This window comes from Syngnathoides biaculeatus, chromosome 16 (genome assembly GCF_019802595.1).
Source record: "Syngnathoides biaculeatus isolate LvHL_M chromosome 16, ASM1980259v1, whole genome shotgun sequence".
NCBI classification, from domain to species: Eukaryota; Metazoa; Chordata; class Actinopteri; order Syngnathiformes; family Syngnathidae; genus Syngnathoides; species Syngnathoides biaculeatus.
In genome coordinates, this window is record NC_084655.1 from 14,646,251 (window position 1) to 14,660,263 (window position 14,013).

The following is a 14,013-nucleotide window of genomic DNA, read 5'->3' on the forward strand; positions in this document are numbered from 1 at the left end:
GAAATAAGTTTCATTAATGTATAACATGAAATAAGTTGGAATCGTTGTGTTCCTCGTGAAAAAGATGACGGCCCAAAAAGAGGAACCTGAAGACAGCAAAAGGAAACTCCCCCAAAACTCTCAACAGAAAAGAGGAATCCACAATGGTGAGCGGCAAGAAGTCTCCGTGAAGTGAGGTAAGTCTGTCGTATAACTTTGTCACATTGTCATTTTTCAAAAATACTACAGGTAAACTGTATATGCTTTATTTATGGATCCAGATGTCAATCATCCATGGAGATGCATATGATAAGAAACATTTTTTACAGCCAAATAGCAACTCTGGAAAGTGTGCACCATTCTGTTTACTTGATTTGGCTGAAATATTTCAAATTTCTGCTTCTATCCTGTAAATTAGGCATGAGGAATTATTGAGAATTTTCTTTGTCAGATTACACTTTTGAGAACTTCCTCATGCAGATGATTTGGAAACGATGGAACCTCGTTGGAAGATGGCTCAGCAATGGATAGGTTTCCGAGGACGTCACCACAGTCCCAAGAGTCCCTTGTCCGCCATTTTGAGTGTCTGAAGCAATTTAGCGTCTATGTCAACAAAGCAAGGAAGCCGCTTTCGTCCGATAATAATGGCCACACATGCCTAGTTTGGGGCTATACTAACCGCGCTGAATCCGGGCTAACAAACAGGTAGTATTTTGATATTCCAAAGGTCGTTGTCAACCAGGGAAGTAAAACTAAGCGTCTACCACCGAGCAGGATTTCTTCCTGATCCAACAAAGAGACACTATAAAGTTTCCTCGGATAATTTTAACGCGTAACGTTTTCAATTAAATACTTGAGGCAACAAGGAATGAATAAACTATGTCTTCTACACAAAGGTATGACAGAGAATTCCTTATTATAAAGACTTTAAGAGAAAAAAAATTGACTTACATTTTTAACTGCATAGGGCGGTAACCGCTGAGACCTCTCTTCTATAACTGTCTTGTTATCCCGTAATTTTACCGAAGCCTCGACTGCAAAAAGAAGGGCAGACACGTGTGAACACACTTCTCCAAGACCGGCCATACAAGTACAACGACCGGAGAGAACGTAGCCATCTTTTTGGGATATGATCCAGGGACGTAGTAGTGGATCAGTAGACCGCTGATATTGTCTTACTCGAGCCGCCATTACACACTGATTACCGATCAGCCGTTGCCGTACATCTTGAACCCACCCACTCACTAAGTCATTGTAGGCTTGTAGAGACTTGTAAGCCTTTAGTTCATCATGGGTATATGCGCTCACAGAATTCATGAGATAATTAACGATATCCGATGTGTAACGTCAGGGTAGCCTTCCGCATCGTCACACCAGTCGCTTGCTTGAAATTCATATGGATTTTTCTCGCCCATGTCCTTCAATTTCTCCAAGTATCTGCCTCTGCTTAAAGCATCAAAGTGTTTTTGTCCACTACATTTACATTCGCTTTAAACGATGTCATAACTTTTACACCAAATGGAAAATTTAACAATAGAATAAACTTCACGCTTCACCTATGTTCTCTGAACTCTAAGACACAGTATGGCATCCATCGCAAGGCATGATGGGTGATCGGAAACCTATCCATTCTGCTTCACCCAAAAAAAAAGTCAGTGTTTTTTTTTTATCTTTGCCCACTCTCAACACTTGAGTTTGGGCCTTTCACTGGCCCTTTGGCTTTCCACAGCCATAAATGGAGACTGACGCACGAATTGAGTTGGGTCCCCGGGGTGAGGCCGACACAGATGGGTTCAAATTCTGAAAACATTGCATGCGGTACAATAGATGCCAAATGAAGTACTTTTGTTTGTCTTTACCATAACTGTCATGAGCAAGACTTGGCCTCTGCCAAGAGGGGTGACATCTGTCACCAGTCAGAGCTGTTTTACATTCGGACTGTAATTAGACAGGCATTTAAGTTGGCATTTTTGTCGCTGGCATTTGCCAGTTCGTTGCCTTGGGTTAGTGAGTTGCATTCACTGTCTGTGGGACTCTCCACTCCTATGCGCAAGTTAGAGTAACCCTAGTCACAGCGATTGTGTGCCCTTGAGTTTGATCCTGTCCTGCTGAATTTGTTAGTTTGCCCCAGAGTCATCAGACCTTGCTGTATGTCTTTTGGATCTCGCTTAGCCTAGCGTTTCTGTGCCTCTGCCTTGTCAGACAGCTACACCGTACATGACCCAGTTTCCCGGAATAAACCACATTGAACATTATGCCTCTGTCTCAAAGTCCTGCATTTGGGTCCGCCCTTGTACTGGAGGTTCGTGACAATAACAGAACAAAATCAGTTCAGATATACTTTTTGACTTTCAAAAGCACAGACACAAACACAGCTGGCACTTTGTATTAATCAACTTCACGAAGGATGGTGGGGGGCACGACCCAGGGCACGAAAACCACCACCTTCACCACTCGACCCCAAGCGTGGACGAGAGTACAATTAAAAGGCACAAAAATATGTGGCAAATCCAGTGTATAAATCCGTGTTTGCATCATTACCAAAGCAACAACGAGCAGGAACTGAAACAAAGAAAAACAGCTCAGAATAAGAATAAGATGGAATTTCTAAGAATGAAACTAAACACTCATTAAATGTAATAAGTAAACACACATAGGTAAAGCAAAGAAAAACTGTTGGAGAGATGGAGGGTTGTTATTCACATCTTAAAGAAGTATAATTTTAAAGTAAAAAAGTTTCAGTGGTAATTTATTGCCGTATACATTGACAGTGTTGTGTCAAATGGTGCCTATTTTTGAACAGGCGAATTGTGTGCAGCGTATGAAATTCACACCGTACTGACTGTTCTCCGTTTATGTATTTTTATGTTGCTGTAATCCCAAAGGAATGTGATTTTGTTTATCAGGACTGAACACGTGTGGCTGACAACAGACGAGCGGATGCGCGCTGCAAAAAAAAAAAAAAAAAAAACTCAAGCATGCGAGGCCGCCCAAAGGAGAAGTGAGGGCTGTAAATGGTGGTTGTGACAATTTTCTTCATCATTTCAAGTAAATGAACTCCGTGTGACTTTCTCGGTGCTTTGCTTCTGAAAAGCTGTCAGTACACACATTTTCCTGAGCGCACCCAAGCCCAAGACGGGAGCGGAACCGGCCTTCACCCGGGAACGATGCCTTTTTTCTGGATGCTGCTCTGGTTGCTAACCAACCCTTGGACTCTCCTCTCTCATCCGGACGGATGTGGCGTTCAGGAGGCTGACAGCTCACGCCGAGACGGTAAGCAATATGTTCTCTGGAAAGTTTGCAGAGGTTTAAAATGCTAATTTAGCTTCCAAATGGGCTGCTGTTCGATAACTACTGTGCGTGACTGCATTATTCATTCAAATCAATAATAAAAATCAAATTTATTGAAATCATCCAAAATTATCAGCGCTCTAAGTCAGAGCAAAGAATTTATTTTTCATGCTGTTTGCCACCCAAAAAAAAAACCACACATTTAAGTGATTATGAATTTGGGATGAATACATATGTAAAACAAAATATTTTTAGATTATTATATAACAAAACAGCGATAGTTTTTACACTAAAGCATTATATGATAAAACATCCGTGCATTTTAATGACTTTGCCTCATCCGACTTTTTGTCCAGGAGCGCTTTGGAATAACTGCATTAAATAAACAATGTCTGTCTCTCATACAGTATTAATGGAGTTATTACAATGTCATAATGACTATGAATCCTACGTCTACTGCACATGGAGCGAGGGACCACACGTACGTCCCCCACTGCAGCTCCGGTTCTACACGGGAGGTAGCAGGTAAATGCACCTCAATGGTCAGAACTTACGGACATCACCATAGCGATCGTACCCTTTCCTTCCAGTGAGCGATGCGAGAACTTTGACGACGAGGTCCAAAAGGCAGATCAGAACAGGACTGTCCGGTGTAGATATAAAACGCCTTCCTTTTCCATTGGCATCCAACATACGGTCTTCTTTGTCAAGGACGACACAAGTTGCTCACCAGCCCCACACAAGCCCTTGAAGCTGACTGAAGGTGACTTTAAATTCATCTTTAATAACTGTAAATAAACGCTGCGGAGAAAAGGAGAACGCTTTTTTGATCATCTTGATGTGTTGCACAGTGCGAGCACGCGCACCTGCGGATTTGTCAAAGTTTGACGACGGTGATGAACGTCTGTGGCTAAAATGGTCCAGCCCTTATCCCACGTCCTCTTCCCTGAACAAAAGCCTCAGGTACCAAGTCGGCTACAAGGCGGAAAGGCAGGACACGTGGACAGTAAGCACCAGACAATCCCTCCAATTTCTGACTGATTTTGATTTAACAGTATATTTATTGTTGGGGTGTAGAACTACACTACATCATAGTGAGAGTACAGTATATCCTGATGTGGGTGAGCTGAAACGTCTCCCTGTACATCGAGAACCAAATCTAGAAAAACTCATGTAGGAAAACAACAGCAAAGACCATAGTCTATACTCAAACCCAGAACCTCAGAACTACGAGGCAGATGTGTTAACCACGTCTTGTTCAGACTTTGCAGGCGGTCGTAAGGAAGTGACCAGTGCCTGAGCATGTCACTCTTACGCTCTCAATTCTGCAATTGTGTCTGCAGATTATGAACACGACGAGCACAGAAGTCAAACTGGAGACGCGACTGCTGCTCCCGGGTCACATGTATGAGGCCAGGGTGAGGGCCCGGGCCGCCGTGGGCCACTGGAGTCACTGGAGCCCCCTGGTGACCTGGAGGAGTAAAGAAGGTGAGTTGTAGAAAACGCGTATTACTATGCATATTCTTGTTATCTTCAAACTCTAATGCTCTCTGTCACTCTCTGGCCTCAGACAGCGGGCACATTCCCGTCTTGAATTGTGTGCTGGACGGAGAGGACAAATTCATGTGTAGCTGGGAGGTGAGCGAAGACCTGGATCACATAATTACCTACCAGCTGGCCTGTGGACACAACCGCACAGCGCCGTGAGTCAAGTGCACGTGTGTGTCAAAAGAGAACTTGGCGGAAGCTCAACTCCACATGTTACGATGCCCGTCCGCAGGTCTGAGAGCTGCTGCGTGAACTCCACCGTCACCTTTGACCCCAGGAGGCCACTAGTACACTACAGCTGCTCGCTGAGTGTCGCGAAAACCGCGCAACTGCTGCTGCAGCTGCGACCGACTCGCAAGGCAAAGACGTTCAGGGCCAGCAAGCACAGTGAGTAAATGACGTACTGAATTTAAAACACACACACACAAAACTCTTGTGGGTCGAGATCAGACTAATCACAATGATTGAGCGTCTCCCCCTAGTGTTGAAAAGCACAACTGCATTGTTGCCCCTATATGAAACAGAGACTGAAGGCCATTTAGAGATGATGGCCATATTTTGAATTTGTTTCTTAAAGGGGAAATCCACTGGTTTGCATGAACGGTGTATCCAATAAGTCATGTAATATGTACCCTATTTTTACAATGTGATGTTAAATCCTCTCTCATTTAATAGTGTTTTGAGAAGATTTTTATCGACAATTACAAATCTTCAGGGGCGCTGCCATTTTCGCGAGTCACGTGACTTGCGTGCGCGGACGTGACATGTAAGGTGCTGCAACAAAGGCTCGATTACATTGTGCCCAGCGCTGATTTCTCGTATTTATCCTCACCTGATGAAGAAATAGCAGTATCGGTTGATCGGGAAGACGGAGGAATACTTCCATACAGATCTGAACCTGTGGCTATAAATAATGTCGAATATTCGGATGGTTCTTCAGGCGGATACATATTGTTTGGGTCACGTTTGACCCACTTTAACACATGACGGCAATTAACCTCCTGAGGTGACCTAAAATGAACCAAAGGTATTATAATGAGCAGCATGTAAGGGCTAAAAAAAAATATCATCCCCATATTTTGTCACGTGCAGTTCGTCCCAGGCCACCACACCAGGTGGCAGTGAGAGAAAAAGGCAACAACTGGATGGTGAAATGGACCGAACCCAGCACAGCCTCAAAAATCCGACTATATTATCAAGTGCGCTATTACGAGACACGGGATGAGGTAAGAAACAATAAACCTCGAAATGAATCCTTTAAACTTAAAAACCACCAGAAGAGTTTGCGGTCGTAAACGTGTTTTATGCTCTTCATCTACTTTTATTCTCAATATTAACTTCTCCTGTGCTGTTTTTATTGCTGCGTGCTTTTCCGCGAGATGTTTTATTTTACCTAAGGAGCTTTGTCAATGAGAGTTTGCCCTGCGTACGTCCCGTTTGTAAGTTGTATTTTGTCTTCCAGAGTCTTGGAGGAGTTCCATCCATTTATACGCGTGTTCTTAGCAGGGCTCCTCTCGGCTGCTGAATGTCGCAGAAGGCTCCACGTCAGTGAACATCCTGGGGATGTCCCTGAGCCCGTTCCAGCACCACCGGGTCCAAGTCAGGTCTGTAGTCATCCCCGGAGAGGGTTCACTCTATGAAGGAAGTCCATCCGAATGGAGCAAGCCGGCGGAGTGGACCTCACGTGCAGGTACTGCGTTGGGACGTCTGTTAGTCTCCATTGAGTGGCTTTGTTCCATAAATGATGGCCACCATTTTACATCCATGGCAGTCTCGTGGCCCTTCACCGCCAGAGTGTATTCCTCGATCAGTGCGACTGTCGTCATAATCGTCTTCATGGCGTTACTCTACTGCACCATCTCATCTTGTCAGAGGTACTCTTTTTGCACCCACTCATTTCAAATATTTTTTGTTGTATTCTTTTTTTTAAACATGTTCGTTGACGGTGGTATGGTGATTCAGCTGGTAAACCTTGGCTTCACAGTTCTGAGTTCGATCCCGGAATTATTATTTGAATAGCGTCGGCATAGTGGATAGTGGTTATCACCTGCACCTCACAATTCTGAGGTCATGGATTTGAATCTGGGCTCTTGCCCTCCTGTGTAGAGTTTGCTTCTCTCATTTGCATGTGCGGATTTTTCCATTTATCCATCCACTGGAGTGCTAGAGCCAGTTCTAGCCATCTTCAGCCAGGAGGTGGAGTACACCCTGAACTGGTCGCCAGCCATTCACAGGACACATAGAAATAAACAACCATTCATACTCACAATCATCGGGCTACTTAGAATCTCCATCCATCGCATCCGTCCCATCACGAGGGCCGTGGGGACTGCTGGAGCCTATCCCAGCTGTCAACGGGCAGGAGGCGGCGTACACCCTGAACTGGTTGCCAGCCAATCACAGGGCACATGGAGACAGACAACAGTCGCATTCACAATCACACCTAGGGGCAATTTAGAGTGTCCAATTATTGTTGCATGTTTTTGGGGTGTGGGAGGAAACCGGAGTGCCCGGAGAAAACCCATGCAGGAACGAGGAGAACATGCAAACTACACAAGGGTGGAGCCGGGATTTGACCCGTGAGGCCGACACTCTAACCAGTTGCCCCACCATGCCACCCTTCCTCCCACATTTAAAAATGTGCATGTAAATGGACGTTGTTTCCATAAAAGTCCCACGATTGGCTGGCAAGCAGTTTCGCGTGTACCTCGTCTCTCCTCCAAAGTCAACCGGGCTGCATTCCAGTTTGCCTGCTGTGACCCTAATGAGGATAAGTGGATTCATAAAAGGACAGATAGTAGTAGATATATAGTATCATATCATATCATATTTTACAAACAGTATCGGTACCACATCTAAACTGCTTTGTTTTGATTTTGAAATGTTTTGTGTTGTTTTTTCTGATTCCAAAATATCCACGAAAAGGAAAATAGTAATATGGGTGAAGACTGTTCCTTCTCCTGGCAAAAGCAAAACCCTGTCAGAGATCAAGGTGAGACCAGGCAATTATTGGATGTCTAATTATTTCTTTGTAGTTAACTCTAACTTGGTTGAAATTTTATAATGAAAGAAAAACTATTTCTGTATCCTAGTCTGCCACCTCCTGGGCCTTGATGGAGAACGAGAACACTTACGTCAGCAATGTGCAGCAATTGTACAACTTGCCTACATGGTAATATTTTTCCTTTTTTTTATTTTCTTGACCACTTTTATGATATGAAACGGCGGTGCAGTGTAGCCAAACACGAGCCATATTGCGTGAATTCATCAGTGAGATTACTCCACTCCCAGCGTCTCCCCCAGCCCCTCGCTGTGGCCAACTGAGGGTGCTGAAAATAAAGATTTGGAGCAGGACCGACAGGACTGCAAGTCTAATAGTTTGCCCCCCTCTCCTGAGAAGGTTAATGGCTGTAACCTCCCAGTGCACTTCAGCGGCCCATATATCCTCTGCCAGGTCAGCCGCTCACTCGCAACCATTCCTCAACTAAAAATCCGAACGTTTAAAAAGATATTATCATGACATGCAGTACTTACTTTTGGGTGTGTGTGTGTTCCCCCCCCAGCCATTAGACTCCAAGAGCATGTGTGAAGAGACAAAGAAGAACGAAGTAACTTCATCAGAGGCTCCTCCCTTCGTGGTGGTCGCACACAAGGTAGAAGGTTACGTGTGCCTCCCCAGTGGCAGTGTCGCCACTTCCACGTCGCTCTGGGACGCCGGTGAAAACACGCAAAAGCATGAGCAGGACCACCCGAGCGCAGATAAAGCAGCGCCGTCTGATAAGGTGCTCGACATCGGCCCCGACGGCAGTGACCCGCCTCCGGCGTACGGCTCAGAGTCGGCCTGGCCCGCCATAAGGGCCTCAGGGTACTGTCTTCTGCCACCTCCTTCTTAAGAGCACCGAAGGAAGGTGAATTTTGACATTTGCTTGTGGAAAGCTGTTTGTTCTGATCTACTAGTGCACGCTTTATCTTCACTAGTAAGACAATTCAGTGACTAGTAGACACACTAGTAAAGGGCATGTGTCACTTCCAGTACTTGTTGTGTGATTGTAGTTATTACTAGTAAAGACCAAATTGTCCACTTGTGCCACTACTTAAGAGTCAAAGCGAGCAATAGCATAAATTGTATGACTATACTAGTACTGCTAGTAAAGGCAAAAATCTTCACTTGTTGAACAATTAAACAGCGAAGTACTTGCAAGTAACTTAAGGAAAGAGAATAAACGCTCAAACAGATTTGCATGCTTGCTGCTTGGGTTGAAGAGCCCCTTTCACATCTGACCAATGGGGGGCAGTAGTTAGCTGAGACCAAAAAAAGACTTGCTTTCCAGCACAAAGTACCTGTAGTTGCTACACAAGTATTATTTTGATTGAAACAAAATTAAACAGCGACTATAAATCCATTCCGATCCGATGTAAAAATGAGAAAAATGTCTTTTACACTGGAAAGGTTTTCATCTACCATGTTCATTTTTGTGGTTGTGGTATTCAGTTGAGCTGCACTTTAACATAAGGAGATGTAGCAATTTGGTTAACCTATTTAGCTCCAGCCATCTATTTTCTTAGCCGCTTATCCTCACAAGGGTCGCAGCATATTTAGCTACATGAGAAGGCCAAAGTGTTCGAAAGTATGCGCATCTTTGACTATGAAGATGAGTGTTAATGCTGTCAAGCATCCATCCATTTCCAAGCTGCTTATCCTCACAGGGGTTGTGGGAGTGCCGGCGCCTATCCCGGGTAACTTCAGAAGGAACTGACTACACCCTGAACTGGTCGCCAGTCAGTCGCAGGGTTTTTCTGTCAGCGGGGTTGTACAAAATGTCTTCTCTGCAAAAGCAGTTTTTCTGACAGGACTTAATCTTATTCCATTATGCGGGTGTATTTAATATTATTTTGCTTTTGCATGTGTGCATTACTCATTGTAATCACGTGGACATTTAAAAATGTGTTATCCTAATTGCTTCCATTAAAAAAAAGTGAAGTACTGAAGTTCATAAGTTCATAAATACTCTTGTGTTTGCTATGTGGCCATACATGCATGTTTGCACAGAGGTGTGTGTTTTTGGGACTTGTTGTCAATGTCCATGCTTGGCAGGCAATGAATATCGCAATGATACTAAACTGCTGTGTTAAACATGAGCGGTCGTGATGGTGCGCCTAGATAACCAAACCTTATACAGTGAAGAAAATAAATATTTGAACACCCTGCTATATTGCAAGTTCTCCCACTTAGAAATCATGGAGGGGTCAGAAATTTTCATCGTAGGTGCGTGTCCACTGTGAGAGAGATCATCTAAAAATAAATATGGATAAATCACAATGTATGATTTTTTTAACGATTTATTTGTGTGATACAGATGCAAATAAGTATTTGAACACCTGTCTATCAGCTAGAATTCTGACCCTCAAAGACCTGTTAGTCCGCCTTAATATGTCCACCTCCACTCCATGTATTATCCTGAATCAGATGCACCTGTGTGAGGTCGTTAGCTGCATAAAGGCACCTGTCCACCCCATACAATCAGTAAGATTCAAACTTGTAACATGGCCAAGACCAAAGAGCTGTCCAAAGACACCAGACACACAATTGCACAACTCCACACAGCTGGAAAGGGCTACGGAGAAATTGCCAAGCAGCTTGGTGAAAAAAGGTCCACTGTTGGAGCAATCATTAGAAAATGGAAGAACCTAAACATGACAGTCAATCTCAATTGGAGTGCAGCCCCTTAGAAAGGTGAGGAATCAGCCCAGGACTACACTACAGGACTTGGTCAATGACCTGAAAAGAGCTGGGACCAACGTTTCCAAGGTGTCTGTTGGTAATACACTAAGAGGTCATGGTTTGAAATCATGCATGGCACGGAAGGTTCCTCTGCTTAAACCAGTACATATCAAAGCCCATCTTAAGTTTGCCAATGACCATTTGGATGATACAGAGGAGTCATGGGAGAATGTTTTGTGATCAGATGAGACCAAAATGGAACTTTTTGGTCATAATTCCACTTACCGTGTTTGGAGGAAGACAAATGATGAGTTCCATCCTAAGAACGCATCCATCCCTACTGTGAAGCACGGGGGTGGTAGCATCATGCTTTGGGGTTGTTTTTCTGCACATGGGACACGACGACTGCACTCTATTACGGAGAGGATGGCCGCAGCCATGTATTGTGAGATTTTGGGGAACAACCCCTTTCCCTCAGTCAGAGCATTGAAGATGGGTCTCGGCTGGGTCTTTCAACATGACAATGACCCGAAGCACACAGCCGGGAAAACCAAGGAGTGGCTCCGTAAGAAGTATATCAAGGTTCTGGTGTGGCCTTCCCAGTCTCCAGACCTAAATCCAATAGAAAATCTTGGGAGGGAGCTGAAACTCCGTCTTTCTCATCTAAAGCCCAGAAACCTGTCTGATGTAGAGAAGATCTGTGTGGAGGATTGGGCCAAAATCTCTCCTGCAGTGTGCAAACCTGGTGAACAAGTACAGGAAATGTTTGACCTCTGTAATTGCAAAAAAAAAAAAAAATAAAAAGGCTACTGTTCCAAATATTAACATTGATTTTCTTAGGTGTTCAAATACTTATTTGCAGCTGTATCACACAAATAAATTGTTAAAAAAATCATATATTGTGATTTCTGGATTTTTCTTTTTGGATTGTCTCTCACAGTGGCCTTCACCTACGATGAAAATTTCGAACTACTCCATGATTTCTAAGTGGGAGAACTTGCAATATAGCAGGGTGTTCAAATACTTATTTTCTTCACTGTATATATATATATATATATAATATATATATATATATATTCTTTGACTTCACTTCCAATGGATGCCAAATTCTAAATGCCACATACTACTATCTATGGAAGATTCTGGATACTTTGTAAAATATGAGCAACACTTGAACTGTTATCTGAACGTCGAGATTTTATACAGTTGACGACGTAAGGCTGAATTGAATTAAACTACAATTTTCTTCCCCCCAAAAAATTTAGTAAAACAGCATCAGAACGTGTTCAACCTCGGAGGTTCTGCTATACTTTATTATAAGCGTTTGCAAAGGTCACTCCGTCCGCTATAATGGATTTACACACTTATACACAGGCTGATTTGTGTCGCACCTGTTTCCACACTCCAAACTACACGCAAAACATAACCAGCTCCTGTCAGAATATTTGATAGCGTTTGCTCCAAAAAAAAAAAAAAAAACTGCTCGATTTGTTTTCACGGTGCAGGAGTCGAGTTCAGACCATCAAAAAATACACTTAACTCCTGCGTCATCTTTTTCTAACACAAATATTGAATTACCCAGAACAGAAATAAAACATATTTAATATAATCATGCTTTGTGGTTTAAGGTTCATGCAGGCGACACGGTGAATGATGAATCGCAGACTCGCCTCGCAGGTCTTAGGTTCGAATCCAGCGTCCGGCTTTCCTGTGAGGGGCTCTCCGCATACTTTTCTTGGTTTTCTCTGCGCACTCTGTGCATGCTGCATTCCTTTTTTTTTGTGTGTGTGTTGGGGGGGGGGGGGGTTAGGGCACATTATTTTGTATGACAACAAGGATAGCATAGGGAGGAGGGGGGGGAAAAAGTATCCACCTAGGAATTGAGAAAAATTTGGAAATATAGTCTCTCCTTTGCAGCATGTGGAATGTAGTGTGGAAATTTTTGTCCATTTATCCAGAAGATCACTGGGGCACAGCCGTGCTGGAACAGAAATGGGCCTTTCCCAAAATGTTCTCACACAAGTTTGGATGGAACCAAACTTGAACACGACCTGACGTTGTTTGACTTCAGAGTTGTCCCACAACAACTTTTTGACAAGTATATATTGTAAGTGATCTCATTTTTTCTAGGATCATAGTCATCAAAACTGAAAGTAAATATATCACAATCCATCCATTTTCTTTGGCGCTTATCCTCACGAGGGTCGCGGGGAGTGTTGGAGCCTGTCCCAGCTGTCAACGGGCAGGGTACACCCTGAACTGAACTGGTTGCCAGCCAATTGTGGAGTAACAGTTCTGAGGACCCAGGTTCAATCCCGGCCCCGCCTGTGTGGTGTTTGCATATTCTTCCTGTGCCTGTGTGGGTTTTCTCTGAGCACACCGGTTTTATCCCACATCCCAAAAACTTGCAACATTGATTCGACACTAAATTGCCTGTAGGTGTGATTATGAGTGTAGCTGTTCTGTCTCCATGTGCCCTGCAATTGGCTGGCAACCAGTTCAGTGTGTGCCCCGCCTCCTGCCCATTGACAGCTGGGATAGGCTCCAGCACTCCCCGCAACCCTCGTGAGGATAAGCGGCAGAGAAAATGGATGGAGATATACATATAAATAGCTGAAGTTTCCCAAAATGTCTTTGTCATGCATGAAACATAACTTTTTACTGTTCACATTTGGAGGTCTCATTTTACACAGCAGTCCAAAATGTGATAAATCAATTAAGATATTATGAAAATGATCCGTTACTGAAAATTCAAAAACAAATAGGAGTGTTTCTATAGTGTACTTGTTTATAAATATGACGTATCAATGTCAAAAAATTTGGAATAAATTCTGGGAACTTGCACAAACGCTCATGTGTTTGACCTTCCCCACCATAATGGAAGGGAAGGAACATTTTATTTGATGAGTGTTTCTTTTTTAGAATTCTATCTTTTTTCAGCCTCCCGAAAAACATTCCTGAGTCTCCCAGTCAGCTTGAGGGCATTGTTCTGGGGAAGAGGAGGAGGGTGCTTCAGCGGACTGAGTGGATCCACTGATTGAGCGTGTTCCGGATCACGGTTGGCCGTCCGCGTACAACGTGTCCCTGCGTCCGTTGCCGTACATAAAAACAGGAAAATAAACGCGCTGGAAGGTGTGGGGAGCGAGTGGTGTCACACGGGCGCTTGTGTAACCTCCTTTTGCAGCGCCTCCTGTTTCCTCCTCTGTGGGAATGTGGGCCAGGCTCAAACTGACAATCATTGCAAAGTCTACTTTGGAAATGACCTTAACGGCATTATCATTATTTTGTTTTGTTTAAGCAGACTTATTTTTATCACACAGATTTATAAATGAGAAGAGGAATGGTCCAAGCCGACGTTCAAAAGAATAATCTTTAATTGCAGGGTTCCTTGCAGCTCACGATTTCCTTCCCGAGCCGATACTCAGGAAGATTTGAGTTGCTTTCTGCTGTATAGATCTGAGGTCCGTGATCTG

General features: G+C 43.7%; 1 protein-coding gene across 1 annotated transcript; it reads left to right on the top strand.

Annotated features, from left to right (window-relative positions):
* Window positions 1-258: 258 nt before the first annotated feature.
* On the top strand, window positions 259-10,115 carry csf2rb (colony stimulating factor 2 receptor subunit beta). The gene is made up of 15 exons (XM_061846913.1): window positions 259-2,996; window positions 3,074-3,252; window positions 3,678-3,795; window positions 3,861-4,033; window positions 4,122-4,276; window positions 4,614-4,758; window positions 4,841-4,973; window positions 5,051-5,205; window positions 5,911-6,044; window positions 6,322-6,508; window positions 6,590-6,692; window positions 7,744-7,810; window positions 7,911-7,990; window positions 8,110-8,272; window positions 8,382-10,115. Exons 1-15 carry the CDS (start codon window positions 2,920-2,922, stop codon window positions 8,709-8,711), a joined length of 2,199 nt encoding a protein of 732 aa, XP_061702897.1. The 5' UTR covers window positions 259-2,919; the 3' UTR covers window positions 8,712-10,115.
* Window positions 10,116-14,013: the final 3,898 nt, after the last annotated feature.